This window comes from Halichoerus grypus, chromosome 5 (genome assembly GCF_964656455.1).
Source record: "Halichoerus grypus chromosome 5, mHalGry1.hap1.1, whole genome shotgun sequence".
In the NCBI taxonomy this organism is placed as follows: domain Eukaryota; kingdom Metazoa; phylum Chordata; class Mammalia; order Carnivora; family Phocidae; genus Halichoerus; species Halichoerus grypus.
Genome location: NC_135716.1, coordinates 176,330,368 through 176,357,860, shown reverse-complemented (window position 1 = coordinate 176,357,860; position 27,493 = coordinate 176,330,368). Strand labels below are relative to the sequence as shown.

Sequence of the window (27,493 nt, the reverse complement as noted above, 5' to 3'; positions counted from 1 at the left end):
GGGGGCTGCCTGGGAGAGGCCGGAGAGCACAGACGGATAAGAAGTCAAACTGCCTGGGTTCGAACCCCAGCTCGTCCGCTTCCTAGCTGTGTGACTGTGGGCACGTTACTTAGCCTCTGTCCACACTGCAGATTCCTCATCTGTGAAATGGGGACTATAAAAGCAGCTGCATCACAGGTAAGAGAATTGAAGGAGACAATCCACGGGAAGCACTTAAACCAGTGCGTGGCACCTAGTAGTTGCCGTGTGTTTGCTGTTGTCGTGGCCCCTAAGATGAAGTGAGGGTTATAAGGACCACGTGACATCAGGCAAAGAAGTCCCTTTGTATGGCCCAAGGTCAGAATCTGAAACAGCATTCACTCTATGACCTCCGCAAAGGCCCCCGGAGCCCTCATCAGATGCACCACTCCCAACCTGAAAACGTACCTATCTCATGAGCCACCTGATCTCACTGAGTGTGAGTCTCCTTTTGACATAAACCCCAACAGTCAGGGGCGCCTGGGTGGCTCAGTCAGTTAAGCAACTGACTCTTGACTTCGGCTCAGGTCATGATCCCGGGGTCCTGGGATCGAGCCCCGCATCGGGCTCCCTGCTCCGCGGGAGGCCTGCTTCTTCCTCTCCCACTCCCCCTGCTTGTGTTCCCTCTCTCGCTGTCCCTGTCAAATAAATAAAATCTTAAAAAAAAAATAAAAATAATAAAGTTTTAAAAATAAAATAAAAAATAAAAAATAAAATTCCAGTATGAAACCACAGCATGAGCATGCGGTCGCAGGAGGGAAACTACACCGTCAAACGGGCACCACCAAAATGAGCAGGTGGCTGTCTCCGAGTCTCGTCGCCGCGCCGGCTCCTTGTTCATTTGTCTGTCCGGGGGCAACTCTTTGCCGGGGGCGGGGGGCGATGGGGGGGGGAGCGTGATTCCGTTGGGGCAAAGGAAAATCCGAGTGCAGGACTGGAGGCTCCCACCAACATTTCAAAGGAGCCCATCCAACCCACTGGCTGGCTGGAAGGTTAGCTTAGGGCCATTTCCCCAGCCAAACCCTGGGGCCCTTCCCAGCCCCAGCTGCCGCAGGAGTCACCACCGAGCAGCTGGTCCTGGCAGCACCTTGAGGACCCAAAGCAGGGGCCGGGGGGGCAACTGTCCTTTTTTGTCCCAGCATTAGCTGTTCCGAGCCACAGACAGGCACCACAGAGCAGGTCACAGCTGAAAGCATGGCCAGATGCTGGAGGGGCTCAACGGGGAAGGCAAGATTGGTGCGGCAGCTGGGCAGAGGCCCCTGCTCACGGGACGGCAGCCGGGACAGGTACACGTGCCCGGTAACGGGCTCCGGGACGGCACATCCGAGCAGGCAGCTGTCGTCTGGTGGAGGCTGCCCCAGCAGCTGCAGAGAGGCTGCTGAAACCTCGCAGTTCTCCCAGGCCGGGATGTGCTGTGTCCAGCGGGGCACACCCGCCCGCACAAACCCAGACCCGGGGGGAGAGGGGGTGGGGGGCAAGGTCAGGCAGCTGCCAACGAAACATATGAGCAGGGAGGTGATGGGGGACAGGTGGCCAAGGGCATTCATCCTTTCAACACATGTTCACGGAACGACAGCAACACATGCATCTTCAGCATCCACCAGCTGAATGTTTATTTTTATTTGAGAAGGTAATACATTGTCTTTGTCAGAATATTAGAAGAATATAGGAGTGTACCCAGTAAAAAAAAGGAAAGTCCCCCTCATTTTACATCTCCAATCGCACCTTCCAGAGATAATCACCGTTAACAGCAGGGTGGATGGTCTTCCGGACTTTATGTATATGCCTATATCAAGTATCTCTCTATGTACATTAATATAGAATATCTTCTAACCAAAAATAGCATTTCACTCTTCATACTGTCCTGCAACTGAGTCTTTTCACCTAACACTGTATCACATTTTACGTATCAGTCCATCCATCAGGTCATCCTTTTGGACAGCTCAGTAATATTCCGTATTATGACCATAACGAGTGACGCTTTCATCGGTTCCCTATCGTCCTCTCTCCCATTGCTGCAGTGAACCCCCTTGGACACACACTCTTGCACAAGAGCCGAGTACCTGCGCTGGGGAGCTCCAGCAGCGTCACTGAATGACAGAGTTGGCCCAGTAAAAGGTTCAACAGATACTGCTAAACGGCCTCTAAAAGCAACACAGAACAGTGCCCTGCAAATAGCACCGCTGGTTTAACCCTTTCGGGGCTCTCGATCGCTTTGAGAAACAAATGACATCTAAAACCCATCCACACATTCGGCATCTGATTTTTAGGAGTTTGTAGGCCCGCTGCCCTGAAGTCCAAACAGACCCTCAGGCTAAGTACCCCCAGCAGGTCTACGAAGAGCTGTGATAACATCTCGTTCTCCTGAACGTCACCAGGGCCCCCCAAGCGAAGACCACCTGATTCACATGAGCAGCAAGCGCAGAGCCTGGAGGGAGTAAGCCAGGAAACTGCCAAGCGCAGTTCTGCTCTGCTGGGTCAAGCTGATTATTTTCTTTTATATGTCCTGCAGGTGACTGCAAATTACTAACCACCAGTAGTCCCGGGGACTAGTTCAGACTTGGAAAGGTCACAGGAGGAAAATAATAATGAGGTGACAACCACATGAATCCCATCATGGTGAGTCTTAACAAATAAGCCTCACGTCCAAGGCCCTGAAAGCTACAAATTGGCCAGGGTCAGGAGAGCTTACAAGACCTCAGGGATGGGGCCTTACCTGTGTTCCCTTAGACCGGTGACTTCACTGCCCTGAGGACACAGCTCCCAGCCCAGTCACCTTTCTGGATGGGGTGGGGTTCAAATAAAGTAAGAGGCAGGGAAATGTTTTTAAAAAAGCAAAAATCTGGGGCGCCTGGGTGGCGCAGTCGGTTGAGCATCTGACTCCTGGTTTCGGCTCACGTTGTGATCTCAGGGTCGTGGGATCGAGCCTGGAATTGGGCTCTGAGCTCAGTGTGGAGTCTGTTGGGGACCTTCTCTCCCTCTCCCTCTGCCCCTCCCCTCTCTATGTGCACTCTCTCTCTCTCAAATAAATGAATCTTTAAAAAAAAAATTAAAATTAAAAAAAGCAAAAAATCTCCTTTATAAGGAAAAACAAACAGTTGGAACAAAGTGAGGGGGGAAATAGGCAAAAAAAAAAAAAGGGGGGTCCATATTCACCTAAGATTTTTTTAAGCATACTAGAACATAAGAAAAATAGGTAACTTATAAAACTTCACTTAGGATTTGCAGACTCCAGCTGTTCAGACTCCCAATAGCCCCATACTTGCTGATCTAAGAGAGATGCTGGTTTGTTTGTAACCAAAACTTCCTTTGGATCAGTGGTTCTCAAGTGGGGCCCCACGGGGGGACATCTGGCAGTGTCTGAAGACATTTTTGGTCGTCACTACTCAGGGAGGGGTGTACAGGCATCCATGCGCAGAGGCCAGGGACGCTGCTCAACATCTTACAGCGCACAGGACGGCCCCACAACAAAGGATTATCTGGCCCCAAATGTCAATAGTACTGAGGTCAAAAGCCTTCCTGTAGAGACAACCATGGGGTCACAGGCCCCAGCCACTGGCTGGAGAAAGGGCTGCTGGGACGAGTCCTGCAGTGTCCTTGGTAGTCTTCTGCCCCTCTTCCTCTCGCAGGTCATTTGTCTCCAACGTGGAAGCAGCTAAGAGCCTGTCTGGCACTGGTGGGGAAAGAGCAAACCCACGAGAGGCCACAAACCCCTTTAAAGAACGACAGCCACAGCCGTAGAACAGACCTGGCCTCGGCTGCCGTGGGCCCGGAGCAGGAAGGTTTTGGGGTGAACAGTAAAGCAGGGTGAGAGGCGGAGGGGCTCTGGCTCGCATCACATTTTAAAAAAGAGTTTTTTCCGGAGGAAATTGAAACAACCGGGCATCTGTTTGTAAATCCCTTTCTGCGAAACAGCATTAGCAACCTGTGAAAACATGAGCACGGGGAAGTCTGTGAGGGCTCTCGATGGAAGTCAGAGGTCCAGGGAGGGGCTGCGGGGGAATGGCCACTGACCCAGCCCTGACATAGCGCTGGCTTGTACTCTGTGCCTACGAGTCTGTTGGTTGTCTTTTAGATTCCACATATAAGGGACACCTGGGTGGCTCAGTCGGCTGGGTGTCTGCCTTCAGCTCAGGTCATGACCCCAGGGTCCTGGGATCGAGCCCTACATCGGGCTCCCCGCTTGGCGGGGAGTCTGCTTCTCCCTCTCCCTCTGCCTGCCGCTCCCCCTGCTTGTGCGTTCTCTCTCTCTCTCAAATAAATAAATAAAATCTTTAAAAACAATTAATTCCACATATAAGTGAAACCCATACAGTATTAGTCTTTCTCTGTCTTATTTCACTCTGCATAATACCCTCTAGCTCCAACCATGTTGTCACAAATGGGGAGATCTCATTCTTTTTTATGGCTGAGTAATATTCCATTGTGCATCTAGACCACGTCTTCTTTATCCATGCATCTATGGATGGATGCTTAGGCTGCTTCCAAATCTTGTCTGTTGTCAATAATGCTGCAGGGCAGGGCAGTGGGGGGATGGGCAAAGTAGGAGAAGGGAATTAAAAGGTACAACTTCCGGGCATGAAAAGTGCAGCATAGAGAATATAGTCAATAATACTGTAATAACTTTGTATGGTGAGGTGGCAACTACACTTATCGTGGTGACGTCAGAATTGTCAAGTCACCGTGTTGTATGCCTGAAACTCACATAACATTACTACATATGACAACTATACTTCAATAAATACACACACACATACATAAAAGCTTAAGAACAATTTAAAAAACCTGCAGCCTCCTTGAGTTGGGAGGGAGGGTGTTGAAAGAAGAGTATATCCATTGTAAGTTTAGAAAACTCAAAATTCAAAATTTCAAACTTCAAAACTTCACAAAGTTCAAATCAGACTGAGAGGTTTGCTTAAAGAAGAGCCGAGAGAAGAGATCAGGTCCAGGAGCCAAGTGCACCGCTTGGCCCTGACGGACTCCCAGCCTGACCCTGCAGGGCCCGGCTGCCTCTGAGGTCACCTGCCCAGAGCCACGGCGCATGGGGCCCCCTCAAGTCCTGTACTTGCTTCTCCTTTCTCCTCCGCTCCGCTCCGCAAAGCACAAAGCCAGAGCCTCTTCAGGAGGAAGGCATGGTCCCAGCCCTTCCAGACCCTTCTCATGACACAAAACACCTGAGCAAGCGGGAGAGGCCCACGTGTGCTCTGAGACCCATGGAGGAAGCAGCTGCTCTGAGCAGGATCCCAAGGAGAGAGGCTGGGACCCTATCAGGCCATCCTTCCCACTTTCTCACTGGGGTCCCCCGAGAAGGGCATATACTGAAGAAATCATAATTCTTGAGGGTCAAGGGTAGAAGACTACATTGTGGGGCAAAGGGTGCAGGCCCCACGACCTGCCTTCAGGAAATGCCACGCTCTGGCCACTGCGCCATCCTGCCCTGCACTGAGGACTGGCTCTGCAAGTGGGGATGCCAGTGTCAGCCTGGGACGTCAGAGGAGCCAGGGAAGGCAGCCCTTTGAACAACGGGCCAATGTCACTGTAATAGCAACACCTCGCAATTAAGAGAAGCAGAAGCGCCAACCTCATGGCAAGCCGAAGAAGAAGCAGAAGAAACCTCTGGTGTGGGCCCGGGGCCCTGCCCACCCCTCCCGCCCTCTCCCGAGGAGGACGCATGCCCCTCCCAGCAGCCCTCCCTCTCCTTCCCCAGAGGAAGGCCACGCTCACCCTGACCAGGAGGGTCTGCAGGTCTTCAGAGTGAGCCCACTGCTCAAAAACCCCATCCAAGGTCTCCACGTACCAGGAGCCGCTCCTGGTATCCCTCCAGGAAACAAAGCCTGCAGAAGCAGAGAGGCTGAACTTTATTGGAGAGCCGCGAGCCACCCCCACGTGCAGGCTGGAGCCGCCCCTGGACTTGGGCCCATTCACACGTCCAGCAGGAGCGGCCCACATCCCTGCGCTCTGTCCCGGTCAGGACCTTACTTCACCCTCCCCACCACCTTGGGCCTTTGGTTGTGATTCCTGCTTTCCCAGCAAGGAGAACAAGGCTCCGAGAAGTCATGTGACTCGCCCAAGGGCTAAGAAAGGAAGGAGACTAACGCTCCTCACACCTGCTGCGTGCCAGGCGCCGTGCTCAGCGAGGCACTAACCACTTCTCGAACCCCCAGGGCGCCCCCTGAAGTGGGACTGCTCTGCCCATTTTAAAGATGACAAGACCGAGGCAGGACCAAGACAAGGGTGAGGCAAGTGAGGCATACAAACCCAAGAGCAGGTGCCCCCTTAAATTCTGCATCCTAAGCGCCTCACCTGCCTCGCCCTGAGCTGAGGCTCAGAGAGGCGAAGTAACTTGCTCAGGGTCCCACAGATGGCAAGAGGCAGAGCTGAGACTCACCCCCACGCCTTTCCTTCACAACACAGCTGCTTCTAGGGCAGACCGGGGCGGGGGGACCCGCCGGCTGGGAGGAGGAGCTCTCCTGATGCGCTCACCTGGGAAGGTGGAGTAGGACACGAAGATGTCACTGGGTGTGGGCAAACTAGACACGGCGTCCGGCTGGTCAAAGGGGCCTGGGCCTTCCTGGAACATGACAGCGTCTGACTCCGGGTCACTGCCAGAGGTCCTGTCTTCAGGGGAAGCGCAGGCCACCTCAAACCCATGGTCTTTCTGCTCTGCAGGGACGAAAGACAGACACACCACTCATCACTGACACACACAGACCAAAGCTCCTGCTCCTCACTTCCTGGTGACATCCGGCCTGCCCCAGCCTGAGACCACCGGACTCCCTCTGGAGCCAGGGTTCCGGGGCTGAGCAAACATCAGCAAGAAACAGAAACCGAAGCTTTGCCTTTCTTTTTTTTTTTTTTTTTAAGATTTATTTATTTGAGAGAGCGAGCATGCGTGTGTGAGCAGGGGAGGGGCAGAGGGAGAGGGAGAGAGAGAATCTCAAGCAGACTCCCCACCGAGCATGAAGCCCAACGCGGGGCTCAAACCCACAACCCTGAGATCACGACCTGAGCCAAAATCCAGAGTTGGATGCTTAACCGACTGAGCCACCCAGGAGTCCCCAAACCTTTACTTTTTACTATAACAAAAGTTTTACACATTCATTAGGTAAAATTTTATCTAATCACAATTTTTTTAAAAAGCTGTAAAAACAAGTTACAAGGTAACACCCAAGGGAACCGAAAATGGGTGTTCAGACAAAACCTTGCACAGCAATGTTCACAGCAGCATTACTCACAACAGACAAACAGTGGAGACGACCCACGTCCACGACAGACGAATGGATAAACGACGGGCTGCATACATCCAGTGGAATTTCATTCTGGCTTGAAAAGGAAGGAAGCGCCGGCCCCTGGCGCACTGTGGACAGGCGCTGGAAACATGCCGAGCGCAAGAACCAGGTGCCAAAGGCCACGTCTCTGGCTCCGTATACGTGAAAGACCCAGAATGGACAGAACCACAGAGAGGAAAGCAGGCGAGTCATTGCCAGGGACTGAGAGGAGGCAGGCATGGAGAGTGAAGTGCTGATGGGTATGAAGCTTCTGTTCGGGGCGATGAGAAAGTTCTAGAATTAGGTCACGGGCATGTGTGCTCATGTACTCACTGCCACTGAACTGTATACTTTAAAATGGTTAAAATGATCAACTTTATGTCATTAAAAAACAAGTAGCATTATTCGATCTTGTTCTCAGGGGGGCGGCCTCTGTTAACAATCGGTGTGTTTCCTTCCAGACATCTCTCGTCTCTCTGTCCATCATATGTCTGCTGAATGGGTCCTACTCTTCTGTCCTTGCGTCTCCCCTGCCTCCCTCGTTATTTTGTTCTACTATATTACTCGTACTCGCAAAGCTATCTCAGATCCTTGTAGGGAATCAAAGGCGGCGGCAAACCATAAGGTCACGGGATCTGTGGAGATGTTTACACCCTCTGACCCTGTACTTTCCCCAGGAACTAATTCAAGTGACGTCAACACCCTCTATGTAAAGACATTTGTGGTCACGGGAGCCAAAAATTGGGTATCACCTCAATGGCGGACGTTAGGGAAATGGATTAGTGAGTGCCGATCACTAAAACGGAGCATTATAAAGCCCTCTGAACTAGCGGTGATGAGGACCGCAGCGATGTGAAGAAATGCTCACGGGCTAACACAGGATGAGAAAAAGCAGACTGCCCGCGGGCCACCATCCACAGATAAGAGGCAGAAATGAGACCGCTGTGTCAGGCTCGCAAGATCCTGGATGATTTCTACACTCACATTTTCTGTCTTTTCGGTTTCAAATTCTGAATTCCCCCCAAAGCTGTGGCAGACCTGGGAACCAGAGGGGTCAGGGCAGGACTCCGGCCACCCACAGCTCTGCCACAGAGCCATCGGGGTGATGACATGGCAGGAGGTCTCCCAAGACGAGCTCCAGGGAATCACTGCAGGGTGCAATGGGCCACTCCAGACAGAAAGCAGCTACAAAGAGCTTCAGAAAAAGCAGACAGAAGGCAGAGTGGCCCGGAGGGTTCCTTAGGGAATGGTTTCTGGGGCAGGTGACTGTGACCCAGGCTCTGATGGGAGAGGGAAGAGTCCTGGTGGGGGAAGCAGCAGGTCAGGCAGACCCTGGGCAGGAGAGGAGGCGGGTTTCGTGGCTGGATCTGTGGTGGGAAACAGCAAGGAGGGAAGGAGGTCACAGTTCACCCAGGGAAGCTGGGGTCCCAACTGCAGGGGGCAGAGACGGGACAAGGATGGTTCTGGCAACCCCATATAATAGCCCCAACATCTACTGACCTCTCACCCCATACATCTGACCCAGAAACTGGGCAATTTGCCTTTGTTCTCGCAGCTGACCTTCAAGGGCCGGGATTCTGCCCTCTGTGTGTTGCCTCTCAGCCCCGCTGCCTCTTCCATGGAGGAAGCCCTGCAAAGCCTGGGCTTCTGAGACGTGTGAGAGCTGGGCTGTTCCCCTGCTTACTCAGGTCCCTGCTTCTGGTTGTTTTCTTGGCCCAGATTCTGGAATCTGCCCTGGGTGTCTGGGAATGACTTGAAGTGGAACAGGGGCCGGGACCTGAGATGTGGGTGGCCGGGGTCGGGGGCACTGTGGTGGGGGAAGCCACAGGAATGGCCTAAGGAGACGGAGGGGAGCAGAGGGACCGCCTGGGGAAAGCGGAGAAGACACAGTGGGATCCAAGAGGGGGATCCGAGAGGGGAATACGAGAGAGAGAGAGAGAGAGAGAGAGAGAGAGAGAGAGAGGCAGACAGGGGATGCGAACTCCATCTCCATTCACGTGTCCTCCTCATTCGACAACTCTGAGGTGAAAGCCTCGCCCATGAGTTATGTATCTTATGCACGGCTGTGTTCTTAAGGAGATTCTCGAACCCCCTGTAAGGCAGACTAATTTCCCCGTAAGAATAAACACCCAGCAGGAGGAGGAGCTGTCCCCTCAGCACAGAAAATCCACAACCACGCGGCACATTGTGCTTCCTTCTGCCTTCTCAGCAGGAGCTCTAGAAGTCTGAAGACGGGCTGCCCCAAAATGAACAGCTGGGCCTCACAGAGGCTGCTCGGCTCCGGCCAAGTGCATCGGGCTGGGTCACGCCGTATCACGCTACTTACTCACCCACATGCCACACCAGCGCTACCAACTCTGAGGCGCATGTTTCTGCCCTGGGGCGTGCACTACCTCTTGGAAGGGGTGCGTGACTTGTCAAAGGATTTTAAAACTGTTTGAAACTGTAACAACAGTGAATTTTGCAAAAGCAACCCAAAAGTCACCAAAATCCAGGGCAGATGTTCAGATGCCTGTAAACAAGAGGACGCCCCGCAGGTCGCAGACGCAGATTGCGGGGCAGGTCAGCATTTCTGTTCTCAGCCGCTGTACCGCCCCCGTGTGGCCACGGCGTTACACACAAGGTCAACAGTGGCCTGGGGGCAGAGCAGGGACCACAGTCCCAAAGGCAGCACCCTAATCACTCCATTCCAGCTCTGAAATCTTGCTGCTCCCATGGAGTTGGGGATTTTTTAGTGGAGGGAATCGATATTATTTAAAATTTTGCTCACAGTAATTTTTATATGGTTCTATTTCAAAATCAAATAATTAGAATCCACAGAAGATACAACCATCCTGTGAGCTTTGTGCCAGGCTGAAGGGACCTGGCTGAAGGCAGACGGGCCTGGCCCTGCCCTGGGAGAGCTGAGCAGGAGGTGAGGCCATCTCAATACAAGGAGAAAGTGCTGTGAGGGAAGAACAGAGGCTGCAGGAGACCTTGTGGGTTCGCTAAGGGGTCCAGAGAGTGACCCTGCAAAGACCCTCTGTGCTGCTGAGAATGGACAATGAGGAGGCACTGAGCCTGAAGACCAGCTAACCATAACTTTCCCAGAAAGCCAGCATCCCAGCTCAGCCTCCATCCATGGTTCCCTTGCCCACTTCATCTTTCATTCTCCTCATACAAGAAAGAAGAACCATTTGCTTCAGAGTAAGAACATCACCTGACTACATTTGGGATCATAAGAAAAACGATGAGTTGGAGAGGATTTCTACGACCCCAAGAGCAGCAGCCTTTCCACCTTCCTCTTACCATAACTCTGAGGTAACTGTGCCGGGGACAGGGGGACAGAGGGCTCCTATGCAACATGGGGTCTTCTGGGGTCAGGGGGACAGGGAGAGTCCAAGTCTGCAGCTACAAAAATGAACCGGGCACTGTGTTAAGTACTGTACACGTACTGATTCATGCACTAGATATTTGATAGCGATGCTAGGAGGTAGGTTCTGTTATTATCCCCACTGGCCAAGACTTCTAGAGATTAACTGGTCCATGTTTGTACAGGAAATAAGTAGCCACCAAGATTGAACCTGGTATTCCCAGTCACTCATGGCCAAGCTATGGGCATGGGTCACAACAGTGACTTGATACATTTCCAGGCAAATTATAAATTCCAGGGAGCAGAGACCCTGTCTATCCTGGATCCCCAGCACCCAACACACAGCTGGGTGTCTACAGCAAGTACTCAATAAACACTTACCAGATGTCATGTGAACAGAGCCTGCTCTCCTAGACAACCCACACCCCCTCACCTTACCCCCACCAACGTGGAACAGTATGGGACAAATGAACACATTCAGAAAAATATGCTGCTGGGGCACCTGGGTGGCTCAGTCGGTTAAGCGTTCAACTCTTGGTTTCAGCTTAGGGCATGATCCCAGCGTCCCGGGATCAAGCCCCGCATCGGGCTCCACCCCCCGCACCTGCTCAGCAGGGAGTCCGCTTGTCTCCCTCTCTCTCTGTCCCTCCCCACCGCCCCCACGCTCTCGCTCTAAAATATATAAATAAATCTTAAAAAAAAAAAAAGTATCTGCTACAGGTTATGATCTCAGGGCCCTGGGAATGAGCCCTGCGTCAGGCTCTGCACTCAGCATGGAATCTGCTTGGGATTCTCTCTCCCTCTCCCTCTGTCCCTCCCCACCCCCCTGCTCGTGTTCTCTCTCTTAAAACAAACAAACAAAAAAATATATATATATATATATTTTGTGTGTGTATATACATATATATACATATATATGTTTATGTATATATACACACACATAATATTACTGCAATCTCCAGTACCTGGGCCCTTGGGAATTTAATTTAGCTCTGGCCTCCCTTTCTCTGCGACAGTGGAAAGAAGGTCTAGTTGACGGAGGTCGGGGGAGTGATAAGGAAAATGAAAGAGGTTTTTTTCCTCTCCTCTGCTTTGTGATTGCCAAGTCTCTGGAGTTGAAGCTGCCAGAGCTGAATGAGCCCCAGAGGCTCCTGCACCGTGAGCTGGAAGGCTCTAACCTCTACAGGCCGGACAAAGCTGAGACCCACTCGAGGCAGAGGCAGGTGCTGCCATTCGGGCAAAGGGGCCATGTTTGGGACCCTCTGACTGCCCCTTGGGCATCAGGAGGGACTGGACAGAGAAGGAGGCAGGGGCGGCTCCTCCCACTAGAGTCATCGGCAGGGAGACTGAGGACCTGCTTACCCCCACCACAGGCCTGGATGAAGAAGAGCTTGGGCTTCCCTCCCAAGCTGGGGCACCTGGCTCCATTGAAGATGTTCACAATTTTCTCGATGGACACAGGACATCCATCCGTGCCATAAACCGCCCCTGGGAACTGGCGGTGGCTGGCCTAGGAGACCAAAAATCCTGGTTACAAAACCAAGAAGCTGGGGTAGGAATCCAACACACTGTTCAGAGGCGTTGTGGGGCCAAGCGTTTAGAAGGTCCCAGCCAGGGGCACAAGCCTGACTTAGACAGAGGTAGGCTCTGGATGGGTCCTAGGCAGTCTCTATTCCAGAGGTCTCAGACTCATGTGCCTAAAACATTAGCCTAACTGGAGAGCGCTGACCAGCTTCTTCTAGATTGGTGGTTCTCAAAGTGTGGTCCCTGGACCAGTGGCATCTGCATCACCTGGGAACCTGTAAGGCATGCTGATTCCTGGGCTCCTGCCAGACCTAACTCAAAACCCTGGCGGTGGGGCCCAGCGATACGGTCTTTCAGGAGCCTCTGATGCAGCTAAGCATTGAGAACCACTGCTCTAGATCAGTTCTTCTCAGACTTTCTGCATACGGGGACCCTATCAAAGCAGACGCTCCCCATGAAGAGGTCTGGGGCAAGGCCTGAGAGTCTGAATTTCTCACGAGTTCCTGGTGAAGCCTGTACTGCCAGTCCAGGGGTCACACCGTGAATGAAAAGGGGGCAGTCCCTGCCCAGCTACAGGCCAGAGTTTCACTCTGTGAGGATGTGGCCTAGTAAGGCCAGACCATTGTGGTTTTTCAAGAGAAGCTGGAAATCCTGATTTCTCTGAGAAAGTTGCCACTTTTGAAAACACTGTGCAACCCCCAGGGGGACTACAGGCCTCCAGCTTGGAGCCTCTGACCTGTCCAACCCTCACATGAAAAGTTGGGGGACCTGAGGCCCAGGCAGTGGGACGGGCTGGGCCACAATGACGCAGCACATTAGTGGCCATGCCTAGAATGGATCCCAGTGTCCTGACACCCAGGCAACGGGAAAGGGCCTGGGACAATGCCTAGCGGGATGGAGGCAGGAGCTGGGAGCTCCTGTGTGCTGTGCCCGGCTCTGAATAAAATCCAGGGTAGGAGCTCTGTGGGCAGAATCTCCTCCCTGCCTTTCCCAGATGGCTTCTCCCAGGAACACAGCCCCACCCAGGAGGAGCATCCAACTCCTCAGAGGGCTGGGTGGCTCCCAGGAAGACAACAGGGGATAGACAGGGCCCCACAGCTCTTCCCACAAGGCCAGGACACAGGGACGGGGCTCCGTCAGGGCCTCTCAGCTCAGCACTTGGGGGCAGCTACCCAAGGAGCATCTACCTGACAGCCGTGAGAGAGGACAACCACCACGCAGCAGTCCAGGCCGCTGTGGTCCCGCCGCGCCAGCTCCTCCAAAGCCTGGACCATTTGCTGCGAGAGAAGGTGGCAGATGAGCCGGAGCACTGATGGATCGGGTCCCCACGCTGGGCCCGCCTGGGCAGAGCACCTTCCCCGCTCCCGGGGCCAACACTGCAGTAATGCCCATCCCGACAGTCACGAGAGCCACCGTTCTTGGACACCAGGTGCTGTGCTCGGGTACGGCAGGACGCCGCCCCGCCCCTCCCCCACCTCTCCATGGACAGTGACCCTACCTTGGCCATCAGGTCGCACTTCACCTCCACCGTGAAATGCAGCAAGCGGAAGCGTCGCTGCAGCTTTTCACAGTCGATATTGGAGCCGGTGCGGGCCGTGAGCCTCGACTCGAGGCAGAAGTTCACGTTGTTGATGATGAGGCAGTGGCCGCAGGGGTCTGCGTTCAGGGCGTAGGCCTGCCCAAGCACAAGGACCAGTGTCAGCTGGGGTCTCGCGGCACCCCTCTGGAGAGAAGGCGAGCCCCTGGGCCCCGTGTCCCCTGGAATCCCCTCTCACAGCAGCCTGTTCTTTTTGCCATAGTACTTAACACGACTGAGACTGAGACTGAGATATGTCTCTGTGTAACTAGCTTCTGATGACTCCACAGGGGCTAGAAACACAAGGGATCTGCTCCCCGGTATCCCGGCATGGAGCCCAGACCCCCACACACGAGTGGGAGTGATTCAATCCCACAGCCGATGCTGATGGTCTGGCCCCCTCCTGTGAGGTCTGACCCCCTGACTTCACAGACAAGGGAAGAGCAGGGAGGCTCGGACAGCCTGCTCCAGGAAGAGCTGTGTCAGCGTCAGGGAGCAGTATGGGGCCTGGGACCCTCCCAACAGCTGGGCTTAGTTCCCTGGGCTCCCGACACAGCTGCAGAGGGAAGGACCTGGGACGTGCAGAGCAGAAGAGCCCAAAGCCAAGGCAGCTGGCCCCAAGTCACAGGAAGACTCACCAAATCAGGATTTTGCTTGGAAATCTCCTGAGCACCTGGAGAAACAGAGAGATAGAAAGAGAGACAAGACGTGAACACCTGGCCCAACAGGGGTGGGAAAAGGGTCTTTGAATACAGAAGAGCAAGAATTTGGGAAACATTAGGGGGTGCTGGTGGGAGACTAGGGGCACAGCCACCTTGCAGAACAGCTCAGAAGTCTCCAGTGAGGTTAAGCACACACCTACCCTCTGACCAGCAATTCCATTCCAGGGTATAGACCCAAGAGAAATGAGCGCAGTGAGCACGAAAAAACCTGGCCGTGGATGATCACTGAAGCCTTATTCTTTTTTTTTCCTTAAAGATTTTATTTATTTATCTGAGAGAGAGCGAGCGAGCACATGCATGCACAAGCGGGGAGGAGGAACAGTGGGAGAGGGAGAGGGAGGAGCAGACTCCCCGCCGAGCACAGAGCCCGACGCAGGGCTCGATCCCAGGACCCCAAGATCATGACCTGAAATGAAGTCAGATGCTTAACCAACTGAGCCACCCACGCACCCCACTGAAGCCTTATTCTTAATGCCGGGAACCAGAAACAACCCAAATGTTCATCAACAAGTTGGTGGATAAACAATTTATGAAAAAAGCCATACAAGGGAACAGTCCACAGCCTGAAAATGTACAACACTGCGGATAAAACAAAACTTTATGCCAAGGAAAAGAAGCCAGAAGAGTATACGTGACATGATTCCATTCATATGAAATTCTAAAACAGAAAGGCATAAGGGAAGCTCTAGGAGAGTGGATGCTTCCTGTCTGTAGAATCCGTGGAGCCCAGCACCCAGAAAGTCCTCAGCAAATATGTGCAGAATGAATAAATGAGTAAAGGTGATCGTTTTTCCTTCAGTGTCAAATGAGTTTTCATTTTGATTAGCAAGAAGTCCACTGACCACCAGCCTGTAAGGTAGGAGGACCTTTTTTCTTCTTAAACAAAGAGAACTTGGTGGCTCTCTCTGAGTTGCAATGTAAGGTGAACTGCACTGGAGCCTATTCTCCTGATCCCACAATGGTGCCATTCATTGCTCACAGAGGGCCGGGACCCCTTGCTGGGAACTATTCTCTCAAGAGTTTTAAAGCCATGCCAGAAAAGCATTCACATCCTTTTTTTTTTTTTAAAGTAACTTTTTTTTTTTTAAGATTTTATTTATTTATTTGTCAGAGAGAGACACAGCGAGAGAGGGAACACAAGCAGGGGGAGTGGGAGAGGGAGAAGCAGGCTTCCTGTGGAGCAGGGAGCCCGATGCGGGGCTCGATCCCAGGACCCTGGGATCATGACCTGAGCCGAAGGCAGACACTTAACGACTGAGCCACCCAGGCACCCCTCACATCCCATTTTTTAATCGGAAATGGTTTTACCTGCCTGAAGAATCCTATAATTCACAGCCTCAAATCTGGAACTATTGCTCATTTCCAAAATCCCACTGCACCCCAACAATATAACTATTATCCACAACTGAAGAATTCTTTCATTCCCCAAATTAGTAGTATCGATCCACAAAGTGAGAGAGGGACATGATCAAAGTAGCACAATTAAGAGTTTTCTACCGCCTTCCCCGACAATGAACACCCATTTTGACAATCATCCACAAATGAGACTGCCTTTGTGGAAGTCCAGGAATTGAGCAGAGGAGTTCCAAAACACCGCTGGTGCAAAGTAATCCAAAATTAGATGCACTGAAGAAGCCAGTCAGTAAGGACTGGAGAAGGTGACTCCTCCTTCAAATGCAAAGCCAACCAACACATGACTTCAAGAAACATGAGAAATCAAGGAAATAGGACACCACCAAAGGAGCAAAATAATTTTCCAGAAACTGACCCCTGAGAAATAGAAACCTGCAATGTGTCAGATAAAGAATTCAAAACTGCTGTCTCAAGGAAGCTCAGTAAGCTACAAGAGTATACACAAAGACAGTTCAACAACATCAGGAAAACAACACGTGAACAAAAGAGATAGAAATCATAAAAAAGAACCAAACAGAAATTCTGGAGCTGAAGGATGCCATGAATGAAATTAAAAATGCAACAGACAGAATCAACATCAGACTCAATCACGCAGAAGAAAGAATCTGCGAAGTAGAAGACAAGTCATTTGAAATTATCGGCAGAGAAAAAAGAGAAAAGAACAAAGATGAAGAAAGCCTACATGAACTATGGGTTATCTTGAAAAGAAACATCTATGCGTTATTGGGGTCCCAGAAGAAGGAAGAGAGGGAGAAAGGGGCAGCAGGCTTATTTAGAAAAATAATGGCTGAGAACTTCCCACACCTGGGGAGAGATCTGGACATCCAAGGTCATTAACCTCATAGGTCCAACTACTCACCAACCACTCTCTTGGTACTCACAGACATCACTGAATCGTCCAGAACCATTGTCCACTGGCCTGGGCACCTCTGGTCTGAGAACCTCTGGCCTGAGCTTGGCTGGCCAGAGCTGCTCAGGCCCCAGCACCACTGGAGCGAGTTTTCTCGGAGTCGACTTTAATGGACCCGTCTTCTCTCTGAGATCCTCTGGTGTGAGGCCCATTGGTCCAAGCACCACAGGCATGAGGTTCAGGGGTCTGACGGCCTCTGGATTCTGCTTTTCTTCTTGCCGACTCATTCTCAGGAATGAAGCCAGCACATCCTGGCCTGTGTCCTCTAAGCAGGAGATGAACAAAGGAAGGGCCTGACTCCCTCGGGTCTCTAGATCTATGACCAGCTGCCTGGCCTGATCGCTCCGAGACCCCGAGCCTGCATGCTGTTTGGAAAGAAAGACATGGCAGTGTTACCCACACAATGTCCTGTGACTCTCATTTTGTCCCCCCCATTTCCCATCTAGCCTAAGTCTAAACAATCGGTCACGTGGGCAAAATTTGAGCCTGCAGTTACACTGAGTGTGTGCCCCTTGCCAGCCTTCATTTATCTATTTTTTTTAAAGATTTTATTTATTTATTTGAGAGACAGAGAGCACAAGCAGGGGGAGCAGCAGGCAGAGGGAGAGGGAGAAGCAGGCTCCCCGCCGAGCAGGGAACCCGATGCGGGGCTCTATCCCAGGACCCTGGGATCACAAGCTGAGCCGAAGGCAGACGCCTAACCGACTGAGCCACCCAGGCGCCCTGCTTATCTATTCATTATTTTGGAGGCATCTCCTATGAGCCCAGCATTGCTAAGTGCTGAAAATACCGCAGCGAACATTATTAGTCCTCAAGAAGCAGACATCTAGTGAGGGTTGCAAACAGACAAATCAACAGTGACACACCAAAGACAGAAGTGTCAGGTGGGAAAGTACATGGGCCTAGGAGGGTCCAGGGTAATCCAAGTCAGCCTTGGGAAGCCAGGGAGGCCTCCAGGAGGGGATGTCTTTACTGAGACCCCAGGGACATTAGGAAGTGAAGAGTGAATTCAGAGAAATGAGAAATGTAAGCTGGAATGGGAAACAGTCATGAGGGACGAGGCCTTTGGGTGGTCATGCCAAGAAAGATGTGAGCAGCTACTGAGGAGTTTTAGGAAAGTGACAGAGTCAGATCTGCCTTTTAGAAAAATCATCCTAGGGGCAGGGTGGACAACAGAAGGGAGTGAGCCACAGCCAGATCAGGTGGTGGCAAAGACAGTGCAGCAGGAATGGAGAAGTGAGTGAACACACCAGAAAAATCAAGGAGAATGCACAGGATTTGGGCACTCATCAGGTGGACTGTAAAGTGCAGGAATGGTTGAAGTTAACAGGTGTCAGGATGGTGGGGCTGGTCACTGACACAGGGAAAAGGAAGAAACTGTTTATCTGCTCATCCTTTCAGACCCAGCTCTGGCCAAGTTCCTCAGGATCCACAGGGATAAGACACCACCCTGGCCTCAAATATCCTATAGCAGCACTGTCCAAGGGAACTTTCTACGATGATGGAAATATTCTTCACCTGCGCTGACCAAGATGGCAGGCATTAACCAACATGGCTACTGAGCACTGGGGTCCTACAACTGAGGAACCGAATTTTCTATTTTGTTTAATATTAATTACTCCAGATTTACACTTAAATAGCCACATGTGGCTAATGCTACTGTACTGAACAGCACAGACCTATAATGTCACTGAAAAGACCTCACTAACAAAACAACTAGCTACGGGCCTTTCTCTCAACATTTATGGAACACTCACAGTAAGACAGACACTGTGTTAAATGCATCATTTCATCTAGTCCCCCTCAACAACCTTAAGGGGTTAAATTACAATTATCCCCACTTTACAGATGAGGGAAACTGAGCCCCAGAAAGGCACTACAACTTGCTAATATGTAACAAAGCCAGGATGAGGACCCAGATCCATGTGGCTCAGCCAAACCAGGTGTGGCAAAATGGCGGCCTTGTCGTTCGTGTGACGTTCTTTTAAAATCTGAATTTGTTGCTAACATTTAAAATCAGGGAATTTAACATCAAAATCAGGACTTTCAGCTTCTCTTTAAAAATCTGGCAACACAGGGCCAGCATTCCGGAATGACCATATGAGCTGGAGCTGGGGGGCTGCCCACCACAGCGCCCACCCATTGGGCCTCTGTGGGCATTTGAATTTGTATCTGAAGGCAAGGATATGGCCTCAAACAATTTCCACTCCTCAGTACAGGCCACAGAGCAGATGCTCATGAGACTTTTTATTATTATTATTCATTGGTAATTTTTCATTATGACCCTTATCCTATTAAAGACTTCTTCACTACATCAGGCCAAGCTCCTGGATGATGGAGAAAACGGACACTCGGTCTGCAAGCAGTCCCCAGGGCAGTGGCCAGAGGCCTCCTGAAAGCCAAACACACCTCCTGGTAGGAAATACCTCCTAGACCCCTCCTAACCTCAGTGGCCTGTGGTGAGAGCCAAGTAAGACATGAAACTGCTTTTAAAGAGAACCTCACATGTTTATTTTCTCCATTACCTGCATCAGGCCCCTCATCTCCAAAACCCCTTAGGAAAACATAAACTTAGCACAGGAGGGGCTGGACAAAGTGGGCAGGGCACAGCCAGCTAGGCCCGGACTCTGTGCCGGACCTTTCAGTCTCACATCCATTAGCTCATTTGGTTCTCACGCTACTACTGTTGTCCCCAGTTCACAGTCCAGGAAACTAAGGCTCAAAGACGATCAGTGACTTAGCGGGGGACACAGAGCCAGGCGGTGTGACCCACCCCCTCCAGCTGAGTGCCCTGAACCTCCCACGCCAGAAGGCCGGACACAGGCCTAGTTCCCCGGCAGAAACAGCGCTGCAGCAGCCAACAGTGCATGCTTGTGGTGCAGGGCGTGGAATCGCTCTAGCCCACCCTGGAAGAGCGTTCGGGATCGCACGGTTCCGCTGGACGATCTAGCGGGCTCAACGCCGTGAGGGAAAAGGGGGTTCCCACACGATGGTTCCCCAAAGGGGATGGGTACGGGGGGCACAGACCAGGAGTGGAGAGCGGGAGCTCGGCCTTTAAGTCATGCTGTGGCTTCAGAAACCCTCTCCGCGCGGCCTCGCTGACCCCAGCTGGGACGTGAAGTCTGCGCGCGGCGCGGGAAACCGGGCGCACCTGAATGTCCTCGATCATGGCGGGCGTGAAGAGCTGGCGGGACAGCAGAACGTCCCAGAGCGAGGCCACCTGCAGCTCGCGGACCAGCCGCACCCGGCATCGCCGCAGGAGCTGCCGGTCAGCCTCGTCCATGGCGGCCAGACGACGGGGACCCGGGCGGCCTCGGTCGGCTTCCGGGCCTCGGCCGCGGCGCCCCGCCCGCCGCCCAGGACCCGCCTCGGGACCCGCCACCGCGTTGAGCCCCGCCCCCGCATCGCCCCTCGGCCCCCGGGTCCCGCCCCCAGGCCCCGCCACCGCACCACCTCTGCCTCCACGCCCCGCCCCCGGGTCACACCCCGCGTCGCCGCCCCGCCCCCAGGACACACCCCCGCGTCGCTGCTCCGCCCCCAGGGCGCACTCCGAGTCACCGCCCCTCCCCCAGAGCGCACTGCTAGTCAGCTCCGCCAATCCCTAGCCAGAAGGCACGGCCACTCGGCTTTTACAAAAACTCGGAGGCGGTCACACTGCTGGTAAGAGGGACACCCATGCCATGGTCTGTCCCGCCCCATTCAAGCCCCTCCCGGCTATGGTGTCCTCTAGCCGCCTCCCCGCCGGTAATAAAACCGTAATTCTCTTGCCCCCGCCCCGTGCCCAGATGTCGTCGTTTACTGTTCCGAACTCTCCTGTCTCACCCAACCAAGCCCACATTTCACGGTCTTAAATCCCCCTCTTCCCTCCCTCCCACCCTAGCACCTCCTACAAGGAAGAAAAAAAAAAAACTGGCAGAAATCTAATCTTCTGAACTCCCAATTTGTACAGCTCACTTCCACATTTCAAAAATAATTGCTCCTGTTTATTGAGCATTTGCTAAGCCTCAGCCATTGCGCTGGTCGCTTTACATTGCGTTATCTCACTTGTCCTTGACTACAATCCTACCAAAGGAATACCAAAAAGTGTTCTTTTCCCCCATCTTGTAGATGGGGCTCAAGGAAGTGGTCTCCGTTCAAGGTCCCAGAGGTAGTAAGTGGCACAAGGCAGCCAAAATTTAAACCGGAACCTGACTCAAGTCCACCTTAGAATCCATTCTCCTGAGCATCAAAACCTCAGCCCCATTCATTCATTTATTCCACAAATATTTATTAAGATCCTGTCTGTGCTGAGGTCCGAGAAGATCCAGGTGAACAAAACAGAAGGCCCTGCCCTTAGAAGCTTACATTCCAGTGGGAGGAGACAGACGATGAACAATATAAAGAAATAAAGGATACAGTGTGTTGGTGATAAATGCAAAGGAAATTTTTTTTAAATAATAAAAACAGAGCGGGGGGGATATGAAATCTCTTTATATCCCCAAGGAACCTGTATCATTGGCTCAATGAAAGTTTACCTCATTCACCTGTGACTTTCCCCCTCCCTCCCCGCCACACACACGCATCCCTTTCCCGTGCTGAGGGCAGTCCCTGGCACATTCTATGGCGGAGCTCGCTCTGGTAAATAAGTTTAGGAGTCCTGGATTCTCTAGGCCTTGGGCAAGTCCCTGCCCCTCTCTGGGCCTCAGTCTCCCCATCGGTATAAGGAGCAGTCGGACTAGAAAGGCTCCCTAAGGTCCCGTCCAACTCCGACGCTCTAGGATTCTATGAATAGGGTTAAAGAAAACAGGGACCAGCGATTGCTTCCCCACCCTAGCAACTGTTACTAGACGAGGGCCATCTCCTGGTCCGAGTGGAAACTCCTCCCTGAATCGCGAAAGTCTTTGGGACATCCCATCATGCATCGCGACTTTGCCTCTCTAGGAGGCACGTTTTGGCCTCTTTGGTCACGATCATCCCTTTGGATCCAGCCAAAGAGCGCGCCTCGTTCCTATGGCAACCGCGCCAGGTCCACGCGCAGACGGCAGATAGCAAGGGTCAAAACAGATTCGCAAAGTAGAAGTCCTCGACCCGTTCAGTCCGCGCCTTCGGTGAGCCGAGCCTTTAAGTGTCACGTGACCCCTCCCGTTCGTCCCCGCCCCTCTCCCCTCCCGAGGTCCAGGCTAGCGCTGGTGCGGAGCGGAGGCTCCCGGCCCGGCGGACTAACTGGAGCACGGACGCTGCAGCCGGTTGGGCCGGTGCCCTTTCCCGGTAACTCCTTCCCGGCGTGACGCGCGGAGCCGCGGACGCGGCGGGGCCGGGCAGGCTCGGGGATCTCCCGTCAGTTCCTCCTCGTTCTCGGTTCCCCCGGGCCCGGGGAAAACCGGGAGCCGGCAGGGCCCGGCCCAGGGCTCTCGGTGGGCGGCGGGGAAGGCGGCCGTCTCTTGGAGGGTTGCGACCTCCGGCGGGAGCTCAGACCTGGAGCGTGCCTCCTGGAGCCGCTGCTCTGACCAGGGGATACTGCCCGCGGGCGGTAGCCTACCTGTTGGGCAGGTGGTTTCCTGCCCCGAGGCCGGCACAGTCGAGCTCGAGACTGCCAGCCAAAGAACTTCACAGCCCCCCCGCCTCTTGGGCTGCTCACTGGAGGCGACTGACACGGTGGAATAAGGCAGCGATTGCACTGCGTGATAGAAAAAATAATAAGTATCACTTTCTGACTGTTGACCCTATGTTCAGTAAATCCTTTACATACATTTAACTTCCTTGCTGATCCTTTCAAGGTGGTATTATTCACCTCCATTTATGAATGACACTGAGGCTTAGCAAGTTTAAGTTAACTTGCCCAAGGTCGTAAAGTGGTGGAGGACAGATCCCAATATGACTCTGTTTCCAGAGCCTGTGTGCTTAACCAGTAGCTACCTCACCTTCCCGAGTTTTAGCGCTCTGTACGTGTTTTATAGGGCGGAATAGGTTATAGGTTGCCTTAACAAGGAAGAAACTGAATTGTTTTAGGATTTTTGTTCAGCATGCATGCAGTCCTAAAAATTGGAAATCAAATGAGTCAATTTCGTGAGCACTCCCACGCACTATTTAGACTTCCGCTTGTCAAAATCCACCGCTGTTACAGCTTTGCCTTCCTTAAGTAAGGTGTCGCATTAGACACTTGAACCTTAAAACTTTAGTAATTCATGAAAAGTCAAGATAAATATGACCCTTGAAAATTCACCGTATGTTAGCACAAAGGTCATAATTCTGTACTGTAAATGTCCGTGCAATACAGCACTACCTTGTTCATTAACCAACCAGGATTATTTCTGAACCCACAGTGAATTCAGTTACTGCACTCACCAGACATGGATCTTTAACATTTGAAGACCCTGCCTGGTCCACAGCCTTTGCCATTAATCTCCCTTCACGTGGAAAACTAAATTTTTTCTCCCTAGTTTTTCCTCATCTTTGATCTCCATTTATAATAACCATATTGCTCATGGTTAAAGAGCATCGTCCCTATTTTCTTGGTCCAGTGGGTGTGGTGAGAATAGAATTGGGGTGCACAATGTCATAACCGTTTTTGTTTTTTGTTTTTTTAGACTATATCACTTTCCTACTTGTACTTATTTAACCCCAAGAATGTCACAGCTATTGAATTTCATAGTTTTGCACCTGGCAAATCTTACGATCTCATGAATTTATTTAGCCTGTACTCAGTGAAGTGTTCTTAAGCCACGTATTTTTAAATTTAAAGTATTATTGTCAGAATAAGTAAAACAGTGTATTTAAGATGTAGTTGCCTTGATTTTCCTATGTATGTTTTCCCACATTTGCTTATTATTTCTTCATCTCATTCATTTTCAGTCATTTCTAGAGCTTTTCTAATCCAAGGAGTCTGGAAAGTTGCTGTTAATTCTTACTGCTCATCTTTTCATCTATAATAGTTCTTATGTATGATATATTCAAAAATAGTAGCAAGATTGTTGATTTTAAAAGACCTGGTCAAACAGATTGACACTTTTCCTGCCAAATAGAGTTTGTTTGTTTTATTTTTCATCTATATATCTTATCCCTTTATCTAAAAAGCAAGACTGTCCAGGTTTCTACCACTGAAACTTACTGCCTCTTCGATCATTTCAGCTCTGGAAAGGAAGAGAAATGGAAGTGAAAAAGTTGAGCATTTCCTGGCAGTTCTTGATAGTTCTGGTTCTGATCCTGCAAATTCTGTCTGCGTTGGATTTTGACCCATACAGAGTCCTAGGGGTCAGCCGAACAGCCAGTCAGGCTGATATTAAAAAGGCTTATAAGAAGCTCGCCCGGGAATGGTAGGTGAAACAAAGAAATAGCAGTTTAATATAAGCTAAGCAGTTTTAGTAGGGGAATGAAGCCTAAATTATGGTTAGCTTTTATTTATCTCTGTTTCTATAAATATATGTATCTGTCTAAAATATTTTATTGGGGAGAACTAATGTTCATGTTATTCTTTAATTTTTAGTGATGAGATCCAAAGCCTGTGTTGCTATGAAACCCACTTTTGAGAATTCTTTGGCCTAAAGGATTACCCTAGATGCTGCTAGCGTATTTAATGTTAAAGTCAAAGGGAGCTTTAGTTTTAAAATACATATGTAAATAATCAACCATGGATCAGCTAACCATCCCCATGATGTGTTATTCATAAAGTAACTCTTTATGAGTGTCATTGCTGAAGGGAACACCCTCCAATCCTGTTTTCTAAATTATTAATATTAAGCTTTCAAGAAAATTTAGAGTAAGAGCTTTTTGCCCTCAATTTTACAATATTCAGGAACTGAGTACATTACTCTTAAAAATCATCCTATAGAAAAATCATGATTTTACCTAGATAGGTTTTGTATTTGCTAAAGAGTATACAAGTGTTTGTGAATTAGCAGGATAGCAATGAATTTAAAACTTACGGACAGACATCATCAGTTTTTTCCCCCAATGCTTTGGACATGCCAAAGAAGTAGAAGTATCTGGATCATATAGCTGGAGGGGAGCAGCAGGAGGGGAAAGGATGGGAAGGGCACAGGTGACTAGAAGCTGGGGGAGCCAGTCATAGATAATAAAAGCAGGTTTGGGATGAGACCGATCGTTGTGCACCTACTGCGTGCCAGGCTCCAGGTTCTATGCTTTTTATCTTATTTACATCTTATAATTACCCTATGAGGGAGATATGCTGTCCCTCTTTTACTTGTGGGGAAACCTAGGCTCACTGTTACTAAGTATTACTTCTGGGCTCCGTAGCTTGACCTTCTGTGCCAATAGGTAGTTTATTGCTTTTTTTTACTTTCTAATCACGTACACGTCTGAGCAGACGTAAGAGTGAGTGGGTTAGTGTTGGGGCGGGCAGGAAGCTAGGCGGAAGCAAAGCTTCCCCATGCAGATGACATTGCAGGCTGTGCATGACTCTGCCTGGCACCATTATTCTTCAGTGAAGGACGTAACTTAGTTTTAAGCTGGTTGCGATAAAGGTAAAATATAGTTTAAAATACAATGTTTTGAATACATAAATATTTTAAACCAAACTCCAATCACAGAGAATCCAGAATTCGATACTAAAAACACAATCTGATTATGTGTGGCCCCTTTCCAGGGATTCTCTTTACAGCAAAATTGTTTCAAACTCTTGCCTCTTTATATTCAAAGCAAAATACATAAATCTGCAATAAATCCATAAGGTAGCAACATTCTTTTGGACAGGGTACTGGCCTTTGGCAACATTTTAAAAGCAGAAATCGCTTGAGTATGTGGGATTTATTAAAATGTACAGCTTTGTCTTTTCTGTCTTCCAGAGCTGAAAAGGGTGTTATGCTATTAATTAAATGAGTCATATGCTTCTCTTCCTTAATTAGATTCTCTCTAGGAGTCATTCATCACCTTAGAAATATAGAGAGTATCATCCAGGGAAAGTCTAAAATTTTACTTCACCTTTGTATTTTCACTGTGTTACTCCTTGTCGCCGTTTTGGCTATGGCAGGGTTTTATCCCTAAAATCGTTGGTTTCACTTCATGATGGCTTCATATGCACTGAAAATAGCCAGTTTGACTTTTTGGAATGAACAGCAGCCGGGGGAAGTGGTTAATCATTGAATTGGGTTTGTAACTCTCCTCTGCTAGGTTTTACTACTAAGTAATGTTTCTTAAGCTTCTCAAGAGCTTTCCCCTTCTTTGGTGAAACCATTTCAAGTGACTTTTTTCTCTCAGGAAAGCTATGTTTCTCTCCTAATAATTAAGTTTTAACATAGGCGCCTTTCTGTTGTCATCTACATTGGCAAAATAAACACCCTCACACCCCAAGAAAGAGGCGTCCTAAAACTTGATCGGAAACAAATGGGTATAACATGGTCAGTCACTGGAACAGTAAAACGATTTGTCTATGACTTTTCTGTATTACTTTTTCTACAGCCAGTAGATACCAAGTACAGTATTTTCTTCATTTCCAGGTTTAAAGGACGTGTATCATATTGCGGTCGGTGACATGTTTCCTACACACTGAAAATAGTATTGGGCAGTTCTTTCCTAGAGCTGGATTTATCCTTTTTTCTACACGTTTGCCACCTTGTGGTAGTGTCCTGCAATTAGGAAAATATCCCTTATAACCTGAAACTGTCTTGTGGTTTCCCCCTGTTCTCTGGCCTTGGTTTTGTCTGCGTCAGGATCTGTGGTTCTAACCCAGCCACCCTCACAGCCCTCTCCTTGGTTTGGTCTCCTCAAAAGCCCCTTCCAATCCTTCTTCCCCTACCACATTCTGTATGTTAAATCTTCATTTGTGTGAATGCATCATTTCTCTCTTTTCAGCCTTTAGCCTAAGTTTGAATATTTAAAACACTTTTTTTTTTTTTTGTCATCCAGAAACATGCTTTGGAACCACCATCTTGTTTCCTTAAATCATACTATTTTCATTATACCCAGCTGACATTTTTTTTTCTCACCAATATCCATAATGAGAACTAAACAGTTAAGGGAGGAATGATGTCTAAATTCAACAGCCAGCCATTTTCAGTTTATTTTTAGAGAAATCAGAATATGTGGTATAATTCATTCAAACATGTTCCTGCCGGAATAAGCTGATCAAGTCATAAATTTTCTTTATTCCAATGTACTTGGTGCTGTTTTTAGTAGTCATTTGCTTCCAGGTGGATTGTTTCTCTTTCCTGAACCTTTGCTAGAGGAAATTTACTAAAAGTTAGCAGAAGTGGTTACATAAAGAATAGGCTGTGTAATAGTCTCTTAACAAAAAGAACGTTGAAAAATCAGTTGGTATAAAACACTGATTTAGGTCTTGGGGGGATCCTAAGGAAGTAAAACCTAGCCCCTACTTTCCAGGACTTTAAAAATCTCCAAAGCGGAAATTGGCATAAACACAGGCAGATTACAGAATAATGTATGACCGCAAATGGATATAGTTACTTGTCAGCTGTATAAAATAGCAAACATTAGTTCTAACAGAAGTTTAAATCACTTTGCATAAACTGTAGATTTTTCTCACCTCTTAAAACATGGGGCCTGGAAATCATTATCCATTTATAGGTAAAAGGCCACCTTAGGCAAAAAGGGACAAGCAGAGCAATAATGAAACTGAAATGTTCTCATTTGAACATCAGCAGCCAAATGCTATTTGGAACATGGTTGACACTAAATGAATTCACGCCGTATCGGAAAGCTATTTCCTGTGTCTACCTGAGTTGTCAGAAGAAATCCCTTCCTTGATAACATTCTAAC

The 27,493-nt window shown here is 50.0% G+C and overlaps 2 protein-coding genes across 4 annotated transcripts in view; one reads left to right on the top strand and one right to left on the bottom strand.

Annotated features, from left to right (window-relative positions):
* Positions 1-1,607: 1,607 nt before the first annotated feature.
* On the bottom strand, positions 1,608-20,167 carry CASP9 (caspase 9). Its single transcript, XM_036100341.2, has 9 exons — positions 19,935-20,167; positions 16,755-17,148; positions 14,377-14,411; positions 13,661-13,837; positions 13,350-13,439; positions 12,001-12,148; positions 6,502-6,681; positions 5,743-5,852; positions 1,608-3,943 (listed from the first exon to the last, which is right to left on the bottom strand). Exons 1-9 carry the CDS (start codon positions 20,064-20,066, stop codon positions 3,854-3,856), a joined length of 1,356 nt encoding a protein of 451 aa, XP_035956234.1. The 5' UTR covers positions 20,067-20,167; the 3' UTR covers positions 1,608-3,853.
* A 1,579-nt stretch (positions 20,168-21,746) lies between these two features.
* Positions 21,747-27,493, top strand: part of DNAJC16 (DnaJ heat shock protein family (Hsp40) member C16) — a 45,355-nt gene continuing 39,608 nt past the window's right edge. The window contains exons 1-2 of one of the 3 annotated variants that reach the window (XM_078073768.1): positions 21,747-21,870; positions 23,891-24,075. In XM_078073768.1, the coding sequence (XP_077929894.1) occupies positions 23,909-24,075 (167 nt within the window). In that variant the 5' untranslated portion in view covers positions 21,747-21,870; positions 23,891-23,908. Of the gene's footprint in view, positions 21,871-21,899; positions 22,031-23,890; positions 24,076-27,493 lie in introns of those variants that run through there. The other 2 variants (XM_078073767.1, XM_078073769.1) reach the window with 2 other exon arrangements.